Here is a 14,463-nt window from a genome sequence, read left to right on the forward strand (position 1 = left end):
TTGAACCTTGTTTAACCATTATTTTATAATTAAAAATATTGTGTTGAGTTATAATAAGAATCATACAGATAAAAGAATCATGATCATATATATATATATATATATATATATATATATATTATAAAAATCATACTGATGAGAATCATACAATGTAAAACCTAAGATTTTAAGGGTTTTTGAAAAAACTAATAATTATTATTTTTCAGCATAAAAATTGATACAGTTAGCGAAAATATAAATCCTTTAAGCAAACTTAAACAATTTTCTGTACAAAAAAATATGTTATACATAAAAAATGTTGATAAACGTAATTATTTTTATTTCTTTTTTGAATAGCCTTTTTTTTTCTTTCAAAAATGTTGTTATTAACAATAGAACTGAATATACATTTTTTAAATATAATTACAAGCACATTGAATCGGAAATGTTGAAGGATTATTTCTACAATTTTAATTCCTTTTTTTGATTTAATTTCAAATCCAACTTAGAAAATTCATATTAAATAAGTAAATTCTCATTAAACCTATTGACTAGTTACTTAACAAAAATAATAAAATTTATTTTTGCTAAGTAACTAGTTTAGTTATAAAACTTCTAGTTAAAGCAATCTTTGCAAAAAAAAGGAAAGCATATCAAAATAAACTTAGTAAACTACTCTTCATTAATATTTCCAGCATTAAAAAACTTTGTTTTTCCCTTATTATTTCGCATGTTACAAAAAATTCCATATTTAGGATCATTGCCAACTCCATGATCGTTATAAAACACTTAAGACTACATTAACGGCACAAATTATTTGCGAGAATATTCTATTTAGATAGTAAGAATGCAAAATAATCTCATGATATTAAGGTTTAATTGATAGTTACATGCAGCATATTTAACACGTAAAAATTAAACACGCTGTTCAAGTTTTTGTAACTAAGAGAGTGCACGAGGCATGTAATTAAAATATAGCAATATAGCAATATTCTTCAGTTTATAATATTTTTATTTGAAATTGCAATCTTAATTTTACTTAAGATTGCAATCTTAATCATGCCTTGCATTTTTAAACTACATAACTTGTCGATATTTTCTTCTCTCCGCGCCAGAGTGGAATAGATAACTTCGATTTTTCGGCAAGCGTAATTAATTTTTAAAATTACATATTAATGTAATTTCAATCACTTTGAGTTACTAACAGACATGATGTAACAAAGTAACTATTCATCAGTGTTAATAGAACAACAGTTAAAAGGCATGATGGTCTCAGTTGCTATAGCAACCACCATGTGCATTTTTATTCATTCGGCGGTTCCTTGGGGAAGGAACAATAGCTCCTCATTGCGACGTTCCATTTCAAACAAGAAACTTAAGTGAATGGCTAACTTTTATGCTATGATGCGATGAATTATTATCATCTGAAGCCATTCGTTCAGCCACGAAGAAAAGAAAAAAGAAATTAGTAAGTGACAATGGGCTTTTCCGAAAGAGGAGACAATGTAACTATATTAGAGTGCAATAATGGATACAGACTGATTGGAAAACGTTCTTAAAGTGCAAAAAAAAATGGCGCATTATAATGGCGTGGTCGAGTAATTAAAATATTCTCTTTTTTTCCTATGCCTTTCTATTATGATAAATGGTCTTGTGTAGCAAAAGTTACGTAGCAAAATGCAAGCGCTTAAACATTTTTAGCTCAGATTCGGTGATTAATTGAATGTTTTAGTAGCGTGCTTTTCTTCCCAAAAAGAAGGCTGTTAGATTGTTTAGCGAATTTTATTGTTCCTTGTCAGAGAATGAGAAATAGAACTAGGCTGCATGATATAGTATCTATTCTAAACGGTGAACATTATCTGTAAAGCGTTTTGAAGTACATGTATTATGCGAGAGTATTAAGTATTCTATATTTATTTATCTTCTGGTCGTGTAGCAAGAGTTCAGATTATAGATCAAAAATTAAAATGAGTCTTGATTATATAGCGAAAAATACAACATAATTCAAACTAAACTTAAATAAATTGAGATCCAGTATTCCCATTTCAAAGTAAGTATTTCCATTATAATTTTCGAATGTACGGTGGAAATTTGCTATAGTTCTTCACAAGGAAAACGATTTATTTTATTGCCTGCGAAAAAGTAAATTTATTTTATAGAATGTCATTAAAAAATTTATTCATTTTATAATCCACCACGTGAAAGGCCAATCAGTTTATAGTTCGTCACGGAAAAATAGATTCATTTTATAGAATGTTATGTAAAAATCTATTCATTTTATAGTCCAACAGGAGAAAGGTTATTCAGTTTACAGTTAAGCCACGAAAAAATAGATTCATTTTGTAGAATGTCATGAAAAAAATCGTTTCATTTTATAGTCCGTTGCAAAGAATGTCGATTGATCTAATAGTCCATCGCGATAAATCAATTAATTTTACAGTTTTCAAGAAAATGTCAGTTCACTTTAAAAATAATAATAAAAAAATATTTTTGTTCAAGTGTCCCAATGCATCAATATATCTATACTTTTGAGAATAAGATGTAATGACGTCCTCGATTAGGGTATTTAATTATACGCCTTGTATTTCCCCTACACTAATATAAAATATTAAAATTCTAAAACTAGAATTCTGTCTACTACACGGAGAGAAAAATTTCTGGTAAAAATACCTTTTGCATGGCAATGTCATTTCTAGTTAAAATGAACAAATAAATAAAACCTATTTCCAGTCAATGAAACCAAAGTATATGGATGGTATTTAATTCATTCATATGGCAATTTTTCCGTTCACACGGTCACAGTTCACCGGAAATTCCGGTTTTTAAAAGTATAGTTCTTATTACTACACATTTTGTAAAAAAGTAAACTTAACCGAGTAAATGGTTTTAATGCCATGCCCCTAAATAGATTATAAATTTTAGAATCATTCATTTTAAGCTTAAACCACATGCAGCATTATTCATTCATTACGTCATTAATTATAACTTTTTTTCTATACAAAGTTTTATCACAAATATTTGCAATAGTTTAAAGTCTAAAGAGCGCTATAAATTTTAGCAATACAAAATCAATCATAAATATATAAAAAAATAATTGCTATTTTATCATTAAAGCTATTCTAAAAATAAATATAAATTAAGTTTTTTTTCGTTACATTTATAAAAAAACAATTACTAAAATTAAAACAAATAATTTATTTTTACCTTTTAGTAAATATAATTAAAACTGCAAATATAATTAAGTATTCATTATTACGGATAGTTTCAAAGTTGAAACAAATAAATAAAATGTTAATTAATTTTATTTGTTAAGCACAAAAGTAAATAGCATAAAAAAGAACTCTAATTGATAAAGAATGTTAATTTAATTTGTAAGATTAACGTTTTAGTTTTAAGAAGCTGTTTTCTTTCTAACAGCATTTTTTTCCCCATCAGATACTTAAATGGCTTATGTTTAAATTTTAACCAGATAAGTACAAAAGTTAAAACCTTAGGGATATCTGAAAGAAATTTTAAAAGAAGAGGTAATTGAATTTTAAGACAGTCTTTTGAAATAAAAGATTACCCGGTTGACTTTTATAATTACCTAAAATAACATTTTTTGGGATTACTCTAATTATTAACCTTTCGATAAGAGCAGTACCGAACTTGATTAAAAAAAGGGGGAAAACTCAGTTTGTTGTTGTTGCATGCTTTTTTTTAAAACGAAGCAAATCCCTTTTAAATTCTTCGAAATTTTCAGAAATTCCATTTACTTTTAATATCGAAGCATTATATAAAATTAAATAAACTTTTTTTTAAAAATAAATTTAGAATAAAGAATTATACTGATAGTCTGTTTTGTTTGATAATGTTTTTTTTTTTTTAAGAAAAAGTTTGCGAAGTTTATTTTTGAAACAGGAAGTCGATGTTTCAAAGTATTTTTAAGCTTCAAAATTAATATAAGTTTATATTGCTACAATATTTTCTAATAATAATAATAATAAAATAATTCATTTTCTAGTATAATTAATTTTTGGTTAACGAAAGGTTTTGGTAATGAAAGGTTAAAATTTATTTCATATTTATACTTAAAATATTTTTTGCATACTTGTTTATATACACAGCATTTTTAAAATTTTTACTAACGCAAAAGGTAATAAAGAAAAAAAAATTTAATTAACAGGCTTTTAAAATGTTTGAAATTTGCTAAATAAAATAAAGTTTATCAGTTTATTAGTTAAACTATAGTAGTTTCAAATGAATATTTTTAAAATTTTCATGTAATAAAATTATACCGAAAATTTTTAAACTAAGGTTTGTCTCTCTGTATTTTAAAAGTATATTTTTAAATTAATTGGCTATTTGAAGTCAATAGTAGAAGAAAATGTTTATTGTTGCAATAAAAATTAGTGATTTATTTTACATATACTTAAAAACCTATCGCTTTTTTACATAGTCTTACCAAGTTTTTGGAAAAACGAAATTCAAATATTCTCCATTAGCAGATTCCTGATGTTCCTATACGTTCTAAAGAGATGATATTTTTAAAAATCACTAAAATATCACCCAGTCTGATTTCTTAAACTTAACAAAAATGCTAGTGAACATTATCTTTTCATTTCACTAAAATGTCATTCGGCATCTATTTTATACATTTCCCTTATGTGCGTGATCTTTTAAAACTTACTGAAATACCATTTAATACGATCTTTTAAAACGAACCAAAATGCTATTTAATATGAATTTCTAAGATCAATAAAATGTTTTCATAATTTTTTCAATCTCACTAAATTGTCGCAGTGAACTAAAACAAAATAAACAGCGAGAATGAGATACAGTTATCACAAAAAATATTATGAAAAAATAATATTTTTCAAACCATTTTGATTCACATTTATTTTAAAATCAGTTAGTTTATAATGTAATCCAAAATAACAACTGAATCTATTAAAAAGAAAAACTGTTTAAAACCAGAATTTCAGCATCTTTTCTGATCTTTATTAAATTTCTCAATAGCATAAAACGTGAAATCACTATGAAATACAATTTACATTTTATGCAATTTTAAAATGTATTAAAAACAACAAAAAAAAAAAAAGGCGCGACTGACATTTATTTAAACATCTAATTTATTTTTTGGCCCAAGGATAAATTACTTTTAGATTATGTCACCGGTACTGGCTTATGGTTCGAATTTACAGAAGAACGTTCATTTTCCTCATCAATCACTCATACGGATAGGTAAGTAGGTAAAAAACAAGGAAGAAGGTTTTCTAATTTTCGACCCGCATCACAGCTGATTTACATAAAATAACAGCTTGGATGCTTTTTATCTGTTAAATGTATCAACAGTGGTGGGAAAGTGATATCCATCTTATAGGAGTGTCCCTTATTAACTTTATATATGGGTCACACAAATCAAAAGTATATCTTCAGCGCCTTAATATTCCTTTATGATGGGATAAAAGAATGATAAGACATAACGTCTTTTAATAGCCTTCATTACTTGAATTGGTGGTTTTATCTTTTGTGTGTTATGTTATTTCTTTTATAAATTCAAGAACTTACCCGAAGAATATGTTAAGGATTTTTTTCCAAGGCTCTTTTGTTGTAGGAAATAACGCTTAAATCAAATGAAATAAAATTTTATAACTGTTGTGAGATGAGTTAGTAACAGTTATTCGTGTCTGTAAGGCTATATTTTATTAATCTCTAGCCAGCGTCGTCTATGCTAATTGTATCTATCATCATAGAGATGTTCTGTGTTATATCATATCTTTAATAATTTAAGAAATTCAGGAATAATATGTTAAATTTTCTTTTTCGAAGGATCTTTCGTTGTATAAAATAACACTTTATAGTAAAATTTAATAAAATTATATAAATGCTATGATGTGAGCTAGTAGTAGTTATTCATGGATGGTAGGTTATGTTTAATTAATTTTCAGGTAGCGCCCTCTTTGCCAATAAGAAAAATGGCACAAAACGTCATGTTGACTTCATAGTTTTGTGAAAATAACATCTTGGATACCTTTTAACTATTAAATGTATCGACAGTGGTGGGAAAGTGATATCCATCTTACAGGAGTGTCTTTTATTAACTTTGAATATGGGTCTCTCAAATCAAAAGTTTATCTTCAGCGCCATAATATTCGCTTATGTGATAAAATGATGATAAGACGTAACGTCTTTTAATAGCCTTCATTGCTGGAATTAATGGTTTTATCTTGAGATTTTCGTTGTTGAATCATTTTTTAAAAAATATTTTTCGATAAATTGAAGAAACACCTAAAGAAGTTTTTTTTATTTTTTTTAATCAAAGGGTCTCTCGTTCTATGAACGCTCTTTAGCAAATGAAATAACATTTTATAACTTTTGTTATATGAGGTAGTAACAGTTATTCGTGGCTCTTAGGTTATCTTTAATTAATCTCTAAGTAGCGCTATGCTAATTAGAAAAAAGGCACAAAATAACATATTAACTTAATTGTTTTCATAAAATAGTAGATTGGATACTATTAATCAATTAATGATATCAACAGTGGTGGGAAAGTGATATCCATCTTACAAGAGTGTCTCTTATTAACTTTATGTAATATAGGTCAAAAATAAAAAGTATCTTCAGTGTCATATTGTTCGTTTATCGAATAAAAGAATGATAAAATATAGCGTGTTTTAATAGATTCTTTTTCTACTCGGGGGTGATTATATTTCCAGATGTTCTAAATTTATTTCCGCAAAATTGCCATTTATGAAAGAGAAAAAAATCTAACTATTTTTAAATATTTAAAGTATTTTTTCATTACATGAAGTCTTTATCTTCTAACACTTTCATTGCATCAATAGCAATAATTATATAATACTTTTTAATTCTACGGGCTTATATTATTCATATTATTTGAGTAATTTGTGTACTGAATTAAGAGATGATGTTGTACAATTTTACTATAGTGCTTCTATATTTTAATATCTTTCTTTGTGTGGGCTTATATCTTTTTTTTTCCGGTTTTTTTTAAATAAAATTTGATCCTTTTTTTTTTTTAACTGTTCTTTGTTATTTTTTTACTTATTATTCCCTCCCCCCTTATTTTTTCATATGCTATAATTTTTCTTTGTTTTATCTTTATTTTGAACTTATAATATATATATATATATATATTAAAAAATAGAAACTTAAGTTTTAGAATTCTTTTCAGTACAATAGGAAATTTGTAGTGCAAGAATTTTGCTATCGATGCATGAAAATTCTCACTCTTTTTCTTCAAATCTGAAACGAAGTTCGATTTAGCTCAATACAGACGATTTCAGGGAAATACAGGTGCAAGTGTCATTAAATTCTATATTCAATGTGTCTCATTCTTTAGTAATCATAAAAATACCATTAAATAACTTTTAAAATAGACTTTAAACTCTGAAAATAGGTTAAAAATATATAAAAATCAAAAAACGAATAAATAAATAAAAAAAATTTAAACTTAGAATTCCGTTTAGAGCATTATGAGATTTGCAAGAAATTTCTGGCCTCTCCCAGAAAGTCCCACACAGGTGAACAAACTTCTTTCCAATTTATCTTTTTATCAGACGACGACAATAAGATTTTAAAGACCCAATAAAAATCAGAAACTCCTCTTCTACTCTTTAAAAATCTTTTGCAGGTGCTCATGAGAGGGTTGACGCGGGAAATGTATCTTTTGACTCGTTTTTCTTAATCCCATTGACGAGATTACCGGCTTACAAAAGCTGGCAAACAAGGTTGGAAAAAAAGTTTCCATGGACCAGTTCCTCTTGCGCCAGCTAATCCGGGTACCTAATCCGATACACGTACTACCAGCAGAATATTTTTTCAGGGTCCCCCTACTGTCCTTGTCATTGTAAGGGACCCGCATGTGAACGAAAAAGCTGCTGGCGAAAAAAATAGAATAAAATATGATAAGGATTCATATTTTATTTATCTTGGTTGGCCTCCTGTATCTTTCATACTTTGGCAAAAACAAGATTGAGACGTTGTTTGGCCAGCCGAGGAAAAACTAGGTTTTTTTTTTCTTCCACATCCAACATCTCGTCATCTTGTTATCTATCAAAAGAGAAGAGGGTTTTCGGATAAAACCTGGTAGGTCTAGATCTGGATGATCGAATTTAGACTACATACTAGGGGTGATCTAGACAAGAAGGAATTTTTGTTACGACTTGTAAACATCAAAGCCATTTGGTATGATGATCATCTACTGATATATTTGTCTCGCCACACTCTTTCTGTATTCCATGTCGGTCTAGAATATCAGAATATTCTCAAGTAAAAGAAGAAAAAAAACTTTCCTAACTTATTTTCACCGTACCTTACCTCATTTGTAATTTAACCCTTACCGGAACAGCAAATTTCAAATGAAATTTTTTACTCGTCAGGACATTAGCAAATGCGGCTTTAGACAGGAAAGAGACTTACTTTAGCTTTTAGTTGTTTGAAGAATTGTGCTCGCTAAAAATCCACGATCGTTTAAAAGCAATTAGTTCTACTATTTTAGAAGTTTGTAGCTTCGTTGAATTAGCGTTGCAGACGGGCTAACATTGAAAGGGCTAACTAATCTTCAACATGGATTACTTATTTTCCTTGAATTTCTCCGGAACTATTCGACCGATTTCACTCTAATTTTGCATTTCGCCATTTAAATTACGTATTTTAAATTGACGCAAAAAATTGATTACATTACAATTCAAGGTCTTTTCGATTATTATTAAATAAAATAATAAAAAAATAAATATTTACTAATTTTTTTTCCCCGCATAGAATTATCTTTGGACAAAAGAGTTAAAAACTTTCAATTTGCTCATAAAGCTCTCGAGATATGGGGAAATACGAAAAAAAAAATTAACATTAAGGGGTCAAAGCATTGGATCGCTCTCTTGACCAAACGATAGGGACCCTATTTCCCAGATTTTGGGGATCAGAAATCCGAATCTGTCGAAAAAATGATATGTTTATTCAGAGAAAGTACGTTTTCTGATTTCATAACTTAAAATATCGTCTGAACTAAATAATTAGCATATTTTATGTCACCCCTTGAAAACATTAAGATTGAGTCCTAGAACGTGAAGATCCGATCACTAGATCAAAAGTTATTCAAGGTGGTCCGTTTTTCCCTATCTCTCTTTTTTTTAAGGTACTGTACATAGCATGGAAAGATAAACATTAGTAAAGCAAAGAAAAAAGTCAGCTATTTAATCTTAAATTTTTATTTTCTTCGCTAAAATATTCTCCGAAGGAAAAAACGGCTTGTTGGGTAAAAATGTCTTTACGTCGGATGATGGGGCTATACATATTTGATGCAACTCTAAAAAGGCATTCAATTGAGCCATGCTTATATTTAAGTTGAACCATAGAAACAATTTAATCAAATTTAAGAAGTAAAATTATAATGTTCTATTTATTGACATATTAAGGTTACAGCAACAGATTTGTACGATTACGTTTGAACACATTTCAACATCGCAAGTTTATACTGTCAGAATTTTCATTGTAAAATTATGGTCAAATAATTAGCAGCAGTCTTTCCATCCGATTCGCGTGAAGTTTAGAGAAAAGAATATTTTTTCTCCTGACGGTTTTGAAACCATTGACCACTAGTATAATTAAAAAACCCTGATTACAAAACCATACGTTTTTTTAAGGAACCATTTATAACTGGCATAGTTTCAAAACAGTAAGAAAGAAATTTAACAAGACATGGGAGATAGGCTTCTCGTTAGGTAATGGGCATTGAACAGTGCAGGGCACTAGAAACTCTTTATGTGTTCAGGGAAATGGAAGAAATATTGTGATGCCATCGCTAGGACTTGAACCTCAGTTCTGTTTGGTCACGAAACAGACAGATTTTGCAATTTCGGTTGTAAAATATGTACGCAGTTGTAAAGAATTAAGTGGCTTCATTAGGCGAACTTAGTTGGTGCGATAAAATTCTGGTTGTTTAACAGTACTATTAGGTTAAAGCAGTGAAGAAACGATTTTTCTTACAGTAAACTGTTTGATTATCGTCTCATTTATGATTATTTTATTTTATAACCGTGGTTGAACAGCTGACCTAAATTTCAGCTTACGACTACCTATGTAAAACTCCGCAGACTTGTAATTTTGAACCTAATCCAGAAGACAATAGAACTCCTGGATCAAGTACCCTCAGAGGTATTGATTAGTTAGGGGAATTTGTGACCCCGAAAGATTTAACAGGCACCAGTCACCATTTATGACAAGGTGATTCTTCGGCAAGTTGGATTCGAAGTCCCGTTCTCACGAACAGGAGTCCAATGCCCTACCAACCAGGCTATCCCGGCCCTATTTATGGTTAGTGGAGTGTTTTGTATGAATATGGTAAAATAACAATTAAATAAATTGCAATTTAACAATTTCCCCCCGAAATTTTCTAACAGCGTATCGACGATATTATCGTTTAGAGAGACTTATGCCAATAGAACTTAAAGCAACAATAACATTTACGCAAGACTTGTTTCCTTAGTACATAAGTTTATATGATTTCAATATACAACGTGACAGCCTTTTTTTTAGGTTAAAGAAATAAGTAGAAATAATTACCAATATTTATTTTTAGACGAGAAACAATGCCAGTTTCAGCTCTCTAAAACAATTAAATTTAATAATAACAACAAATTAGCATTAAAATAGTTCTTATTTAGTATAATTTCAAAAGATATATCGTTAACTTGCGCACCAGTTTTTATCCCAAAATAAAGAAAATTTGAATAAGCTAGCTGAAAAATGCTAATTTGACATTATATATTTAATAAATATTTTTTTAAAAAGTCACATTTAAATATGAAAGCTTTGTAACATTAGTTTTAATTAAGTTTATTCTTGGTAATGCAAACAGAATTACAATATTACTAATTAACTTTTTTCAGCTTAACATTCATTTTACATAAATTTTAATTTGCAATGAAAATATCAGGAAAACAAACACTATGCATAAGAAGTAATTATTGTACTTAAAATAATCACATTACAGAAGTAAACATCTAAAAATATAATTAGTTAATAATCTGATAAAATATACAAATTGAAGGATAGCTAAGATAGGTATAACATGTAATTAATTTTAAAGCATGAATAAATCAAATTCCTTAACAAAATCGCACAGACATTTTGTGTATAATATTCTATTTTGGAAAGTTTAACAAATTAGATTGTAGGAGAAAATTTTTGCGTTGCTTTTTTTATTTTATAGAAATGCAATTTATAAAAATATTAATTTCAAAATCCCATCAAGGGGTAATTATTTACAAATATAGGTCGGAGTTTAATTTTCTTTTATTCAACTTTTATTTATATAAAAGGATTAAATCTTTTAAAAATTATACGGAAAATTTAAATAAGAAGTCATAAAGATTTAAATGTTTGAATGAAGATGAGATTTGAATTCAAATTTATCATAAACTTAGAACAGCATATAAAAATCAGATAAAACCTTTATTGTTTTATTAATATCTAGAACACTGATACAAATAATGTTTTAATTAAATAAACAATTTATTCATCCCTTATCCTTTTCAAAAACATATTTCTTAAAAAAATAATATCTATTAAACAGATATTTGTTGCCTGTTTTATGTTAAATAAACACTATTTTTGAAACGAAGATTATTTTCCTTTACAAATGAATAGTTAGAAATTAAAATGCTATAACAAAATATGCAAGTATACTTTTATAGACTGATTCTTACCTTAAGATTGAAAACAAATATAAATTGAATTTTATGATTTTTATATGGGCTGATTAAATATCTTTTATGCATGTTGCTTACACAAAAGCGAGAATAATTTATTCTATTTATGAAATCACAATTATTCAAACAAATTAATTATGCAGTCTTTTGACTGATGGAATAATTTATAATTTTAAAGATATTTAATTTAGTAATGAGAACAAAATTGTAATTGAAAAAGCAATTGAATGTAAGAAATTTTTTTTTAAAATTAATTAACTTTTTGAAATTTACATATCGAAGAAACTAATAATGAAACTTAGCTAAAGAAATCTATAAATAGATAAAACTCATACAGCATGGTTAAAATTAAAAAAGCTATTAAAATTGCTTTTACTTTACAAATGATTTAAACTGCTTGTAGAATAGGATAAATGCTTTGCTATTTTTATAAATCAAACCTTTTAAACTTTTAAGTTAGTTGAGATCAGTCTAATTTATGCAGGAATACAAACATGCAAAAGTAAAAACAAACTAACTGACGAAAAACAATTTTAAATGAACTCACTTTTAGATAAAACTCATTTCATTCTGCATATAGATAAAACTCATATTACAACAAGATAAGGAACTGAAACTTAGAAAACTCATTAAAACAAATAGAACTGCTTTACCTTTATCAATGACTTTAACTGCTGGTTGAATTGAATAAATGTTTTGCTGTTTGTACATTTCGAACGTTTTAACCTCCTGACACTGGATTCCCAAGACGCATTGTGGACAAGACTCGTTAATTCAGTTTACTTGTTGCGTAAAGATTGCCCATTCTAGGGAGTGGTGCACATTCTACTCACGTAATTATCTTGAGATAAAAAAAGGTGGCCGGAAATTGGAGCGTACACTTAACTATCAAGCACCACGCGAAAATATCAGAACAACAGCTCTAGTAGAATGTGCTCACTGTCCGAAACGTAGGCGTACAATTTCTCTACACGCAGACAACTCGGCACCACCCCTTCTACGAAAATCGCATTTCTTCTCTGGCAGCAAGATGTCACCACTCGATAAAATTCCCTTTCCGTGTGGGGGTCAGGGACAAAGGGGGGCGAGAAGCCAACGACGCGAATAACAAGGTCCCAAATAAGAATTTGTCCCTATATGTCAATGAGAGTTGCACGTGTTATCAGGGGGTTTGTCCGCGCCCAGGCACTCAAACTGGAGAGGGGAGCTGGGACCTTTGAGTCCCCCCTTCTCATTGGGGATCAGTGAAGGAAACTAGTGTTTACTTTACAGGCAGCTGCACCCATGTGAAGAGAAAATAAATATGAGGACTTCTGAAGGGGGGGGGGGGAGATACTGCATAACTGGGTGGGCTGAAAGAATGTGAGAGAATAGCGGGATTATATAGCAGCTAGTGGAAAGAAAATAGATCAAAAATGGGATTTGTGATAGTATCGGACAATATATCATGGAGGAAATTGCTAGGGGGTGGTGAAAGCATTTTAAATATTTATAAATAAAAATATTTTCCTCGTTTATGCATTTTATTTTTGCGCATTATGGGAGGAATTATTAAGAAGAATAGTCACACCCATGTTATTGATTTTTCTTTTTTCTGAAAAATGGTGTTGTTTATAAGCAAAAGAACTTACAACATGAAAAATAAAGAAGTATAAGCAGGTTGAATTTTGTCATGCAGTTTTCCCCTTAGCAAGTCTATTGCAGTTTATAAGATATACCATTTTTATGATGTTATTATGCTTCACAACTTTTCCAAAAGACTTAGAGAAAAATGTAATTTATCTAGAATTCATACTAAACACACATAACAAATTACGGCATCATTTGATAACAAAAAACGATATTAATCAAATCATTTATAAAACTATACGTTTAAGAGAACTGCGAGAAAAATCATTAGACATTTAAAAAATATTTCATTTATTAGATGTGAAGTGAATTACTTTACAGACGATGAATTCTATTCACCATTCAAAGAAATAAATGAAACTAAGTTTTTATGAAAGTAGGTTACGTTCTTTAAAGAGATTAATACTTTAAGTTCATTTAAAAATTTTTTTCAAAAAGTTTTAATGAGAAAGTTGTTGCACTCAAAGAATTTCTCAAAGGATTTTAAGTAAGATTTATTTTATAACAGTTTTCAATTCACCCTTTATTTTTTACGTAAATTATGAAAAAAATGAGATTATTAAAATTTAAACATCTTTAACTTTAAATATAATTTTCCTTGCAAAAAAGCAATATATATTATGCATTGAACAATAATTATTATATTAATTTTATTATTGATTTAACAAGAAAGTAACTATAATCTATTTCATATCGTCTAATATTTTTTGCTAATAAACTTTTAATAAATATATTTGGAGTCACGTAGCTATGACTAAAACATTGTTTTTTAATTTTAACATATTTTGATATAAGCTGTATTATAATCAAAAACAAAAAATATATAATGAACAGGGTTAAAATAATACTTATTATTAAAAACTATACTTGAAATTAATAGTTAAACTTGTGATATAGTTAAACTTAAATGAAAATCCAAAAAAAAAAAAAAAATGATACCTTAGATATGATACATGGTATATGAACTATTTATTACGTTAGGTTCATTTTTAAGTTTTATATTTTTTCTAAATGTGTAGTAATAAGGGCTGTAATTTTGAAAACTAAAATTTTCGGTCAATCGTTACCATATTAATGGAAAAATTACAAAATTAATGGTTTAAATACCGTATATTTTGGTTTTAATAACCAGAATTACGTT

At 28.0% G+C, this 14,463-nt stretch overlaps 1 protein-coding gene across 7 annotated transcripts in view; it reads right to left on the minus strand.

Moving 5' to 3' along the window:
- Window positions 1-14,463, minus strand: part of LOC107436783 (teneurin-m) — a 579,494-nt gene that overhangs the window by 66,659 nt on the left and 498,372 nt on the right. For 2 of the 7 annotated variants that reach the window (XM_071180205.2, XM_043049137.3), the window contains exon 1: window positions 12,347-12,889. The exons of the other annotated variants lie outside the window; for them this stretch is intronic. In XM_071180205.2, the coding sequence (XP_071036306.2) occupies window positions 12,347-12,404 (58 nt within the window). In that variant the 5' untranslated portion in view covers window positions 12,405-12,889. Of the gene's footprint in view, window positions 1-12,346; window positions 12,890-14,463 lie in introns of those variants that run through there. 7 annotated transcript variants of the gene reach the window in all.

Source organism: Parasteatoda tepidariorum, chromosome 1 (genome assembly GCF_982258835.1).
Source record: "Parasteatoda tepidariorum strain Cologne lab strain chromosome 1, Ptep-v5.0, whole genome shotgun sequence".
In the NCBI taxonomy this organism is placed as follows: Eukaryota; Metazoa; Arthropoda; class Arachnida; order Araneae; family Theridiidae; genus Parasteatoda; species Parasteatoda tepidariorum.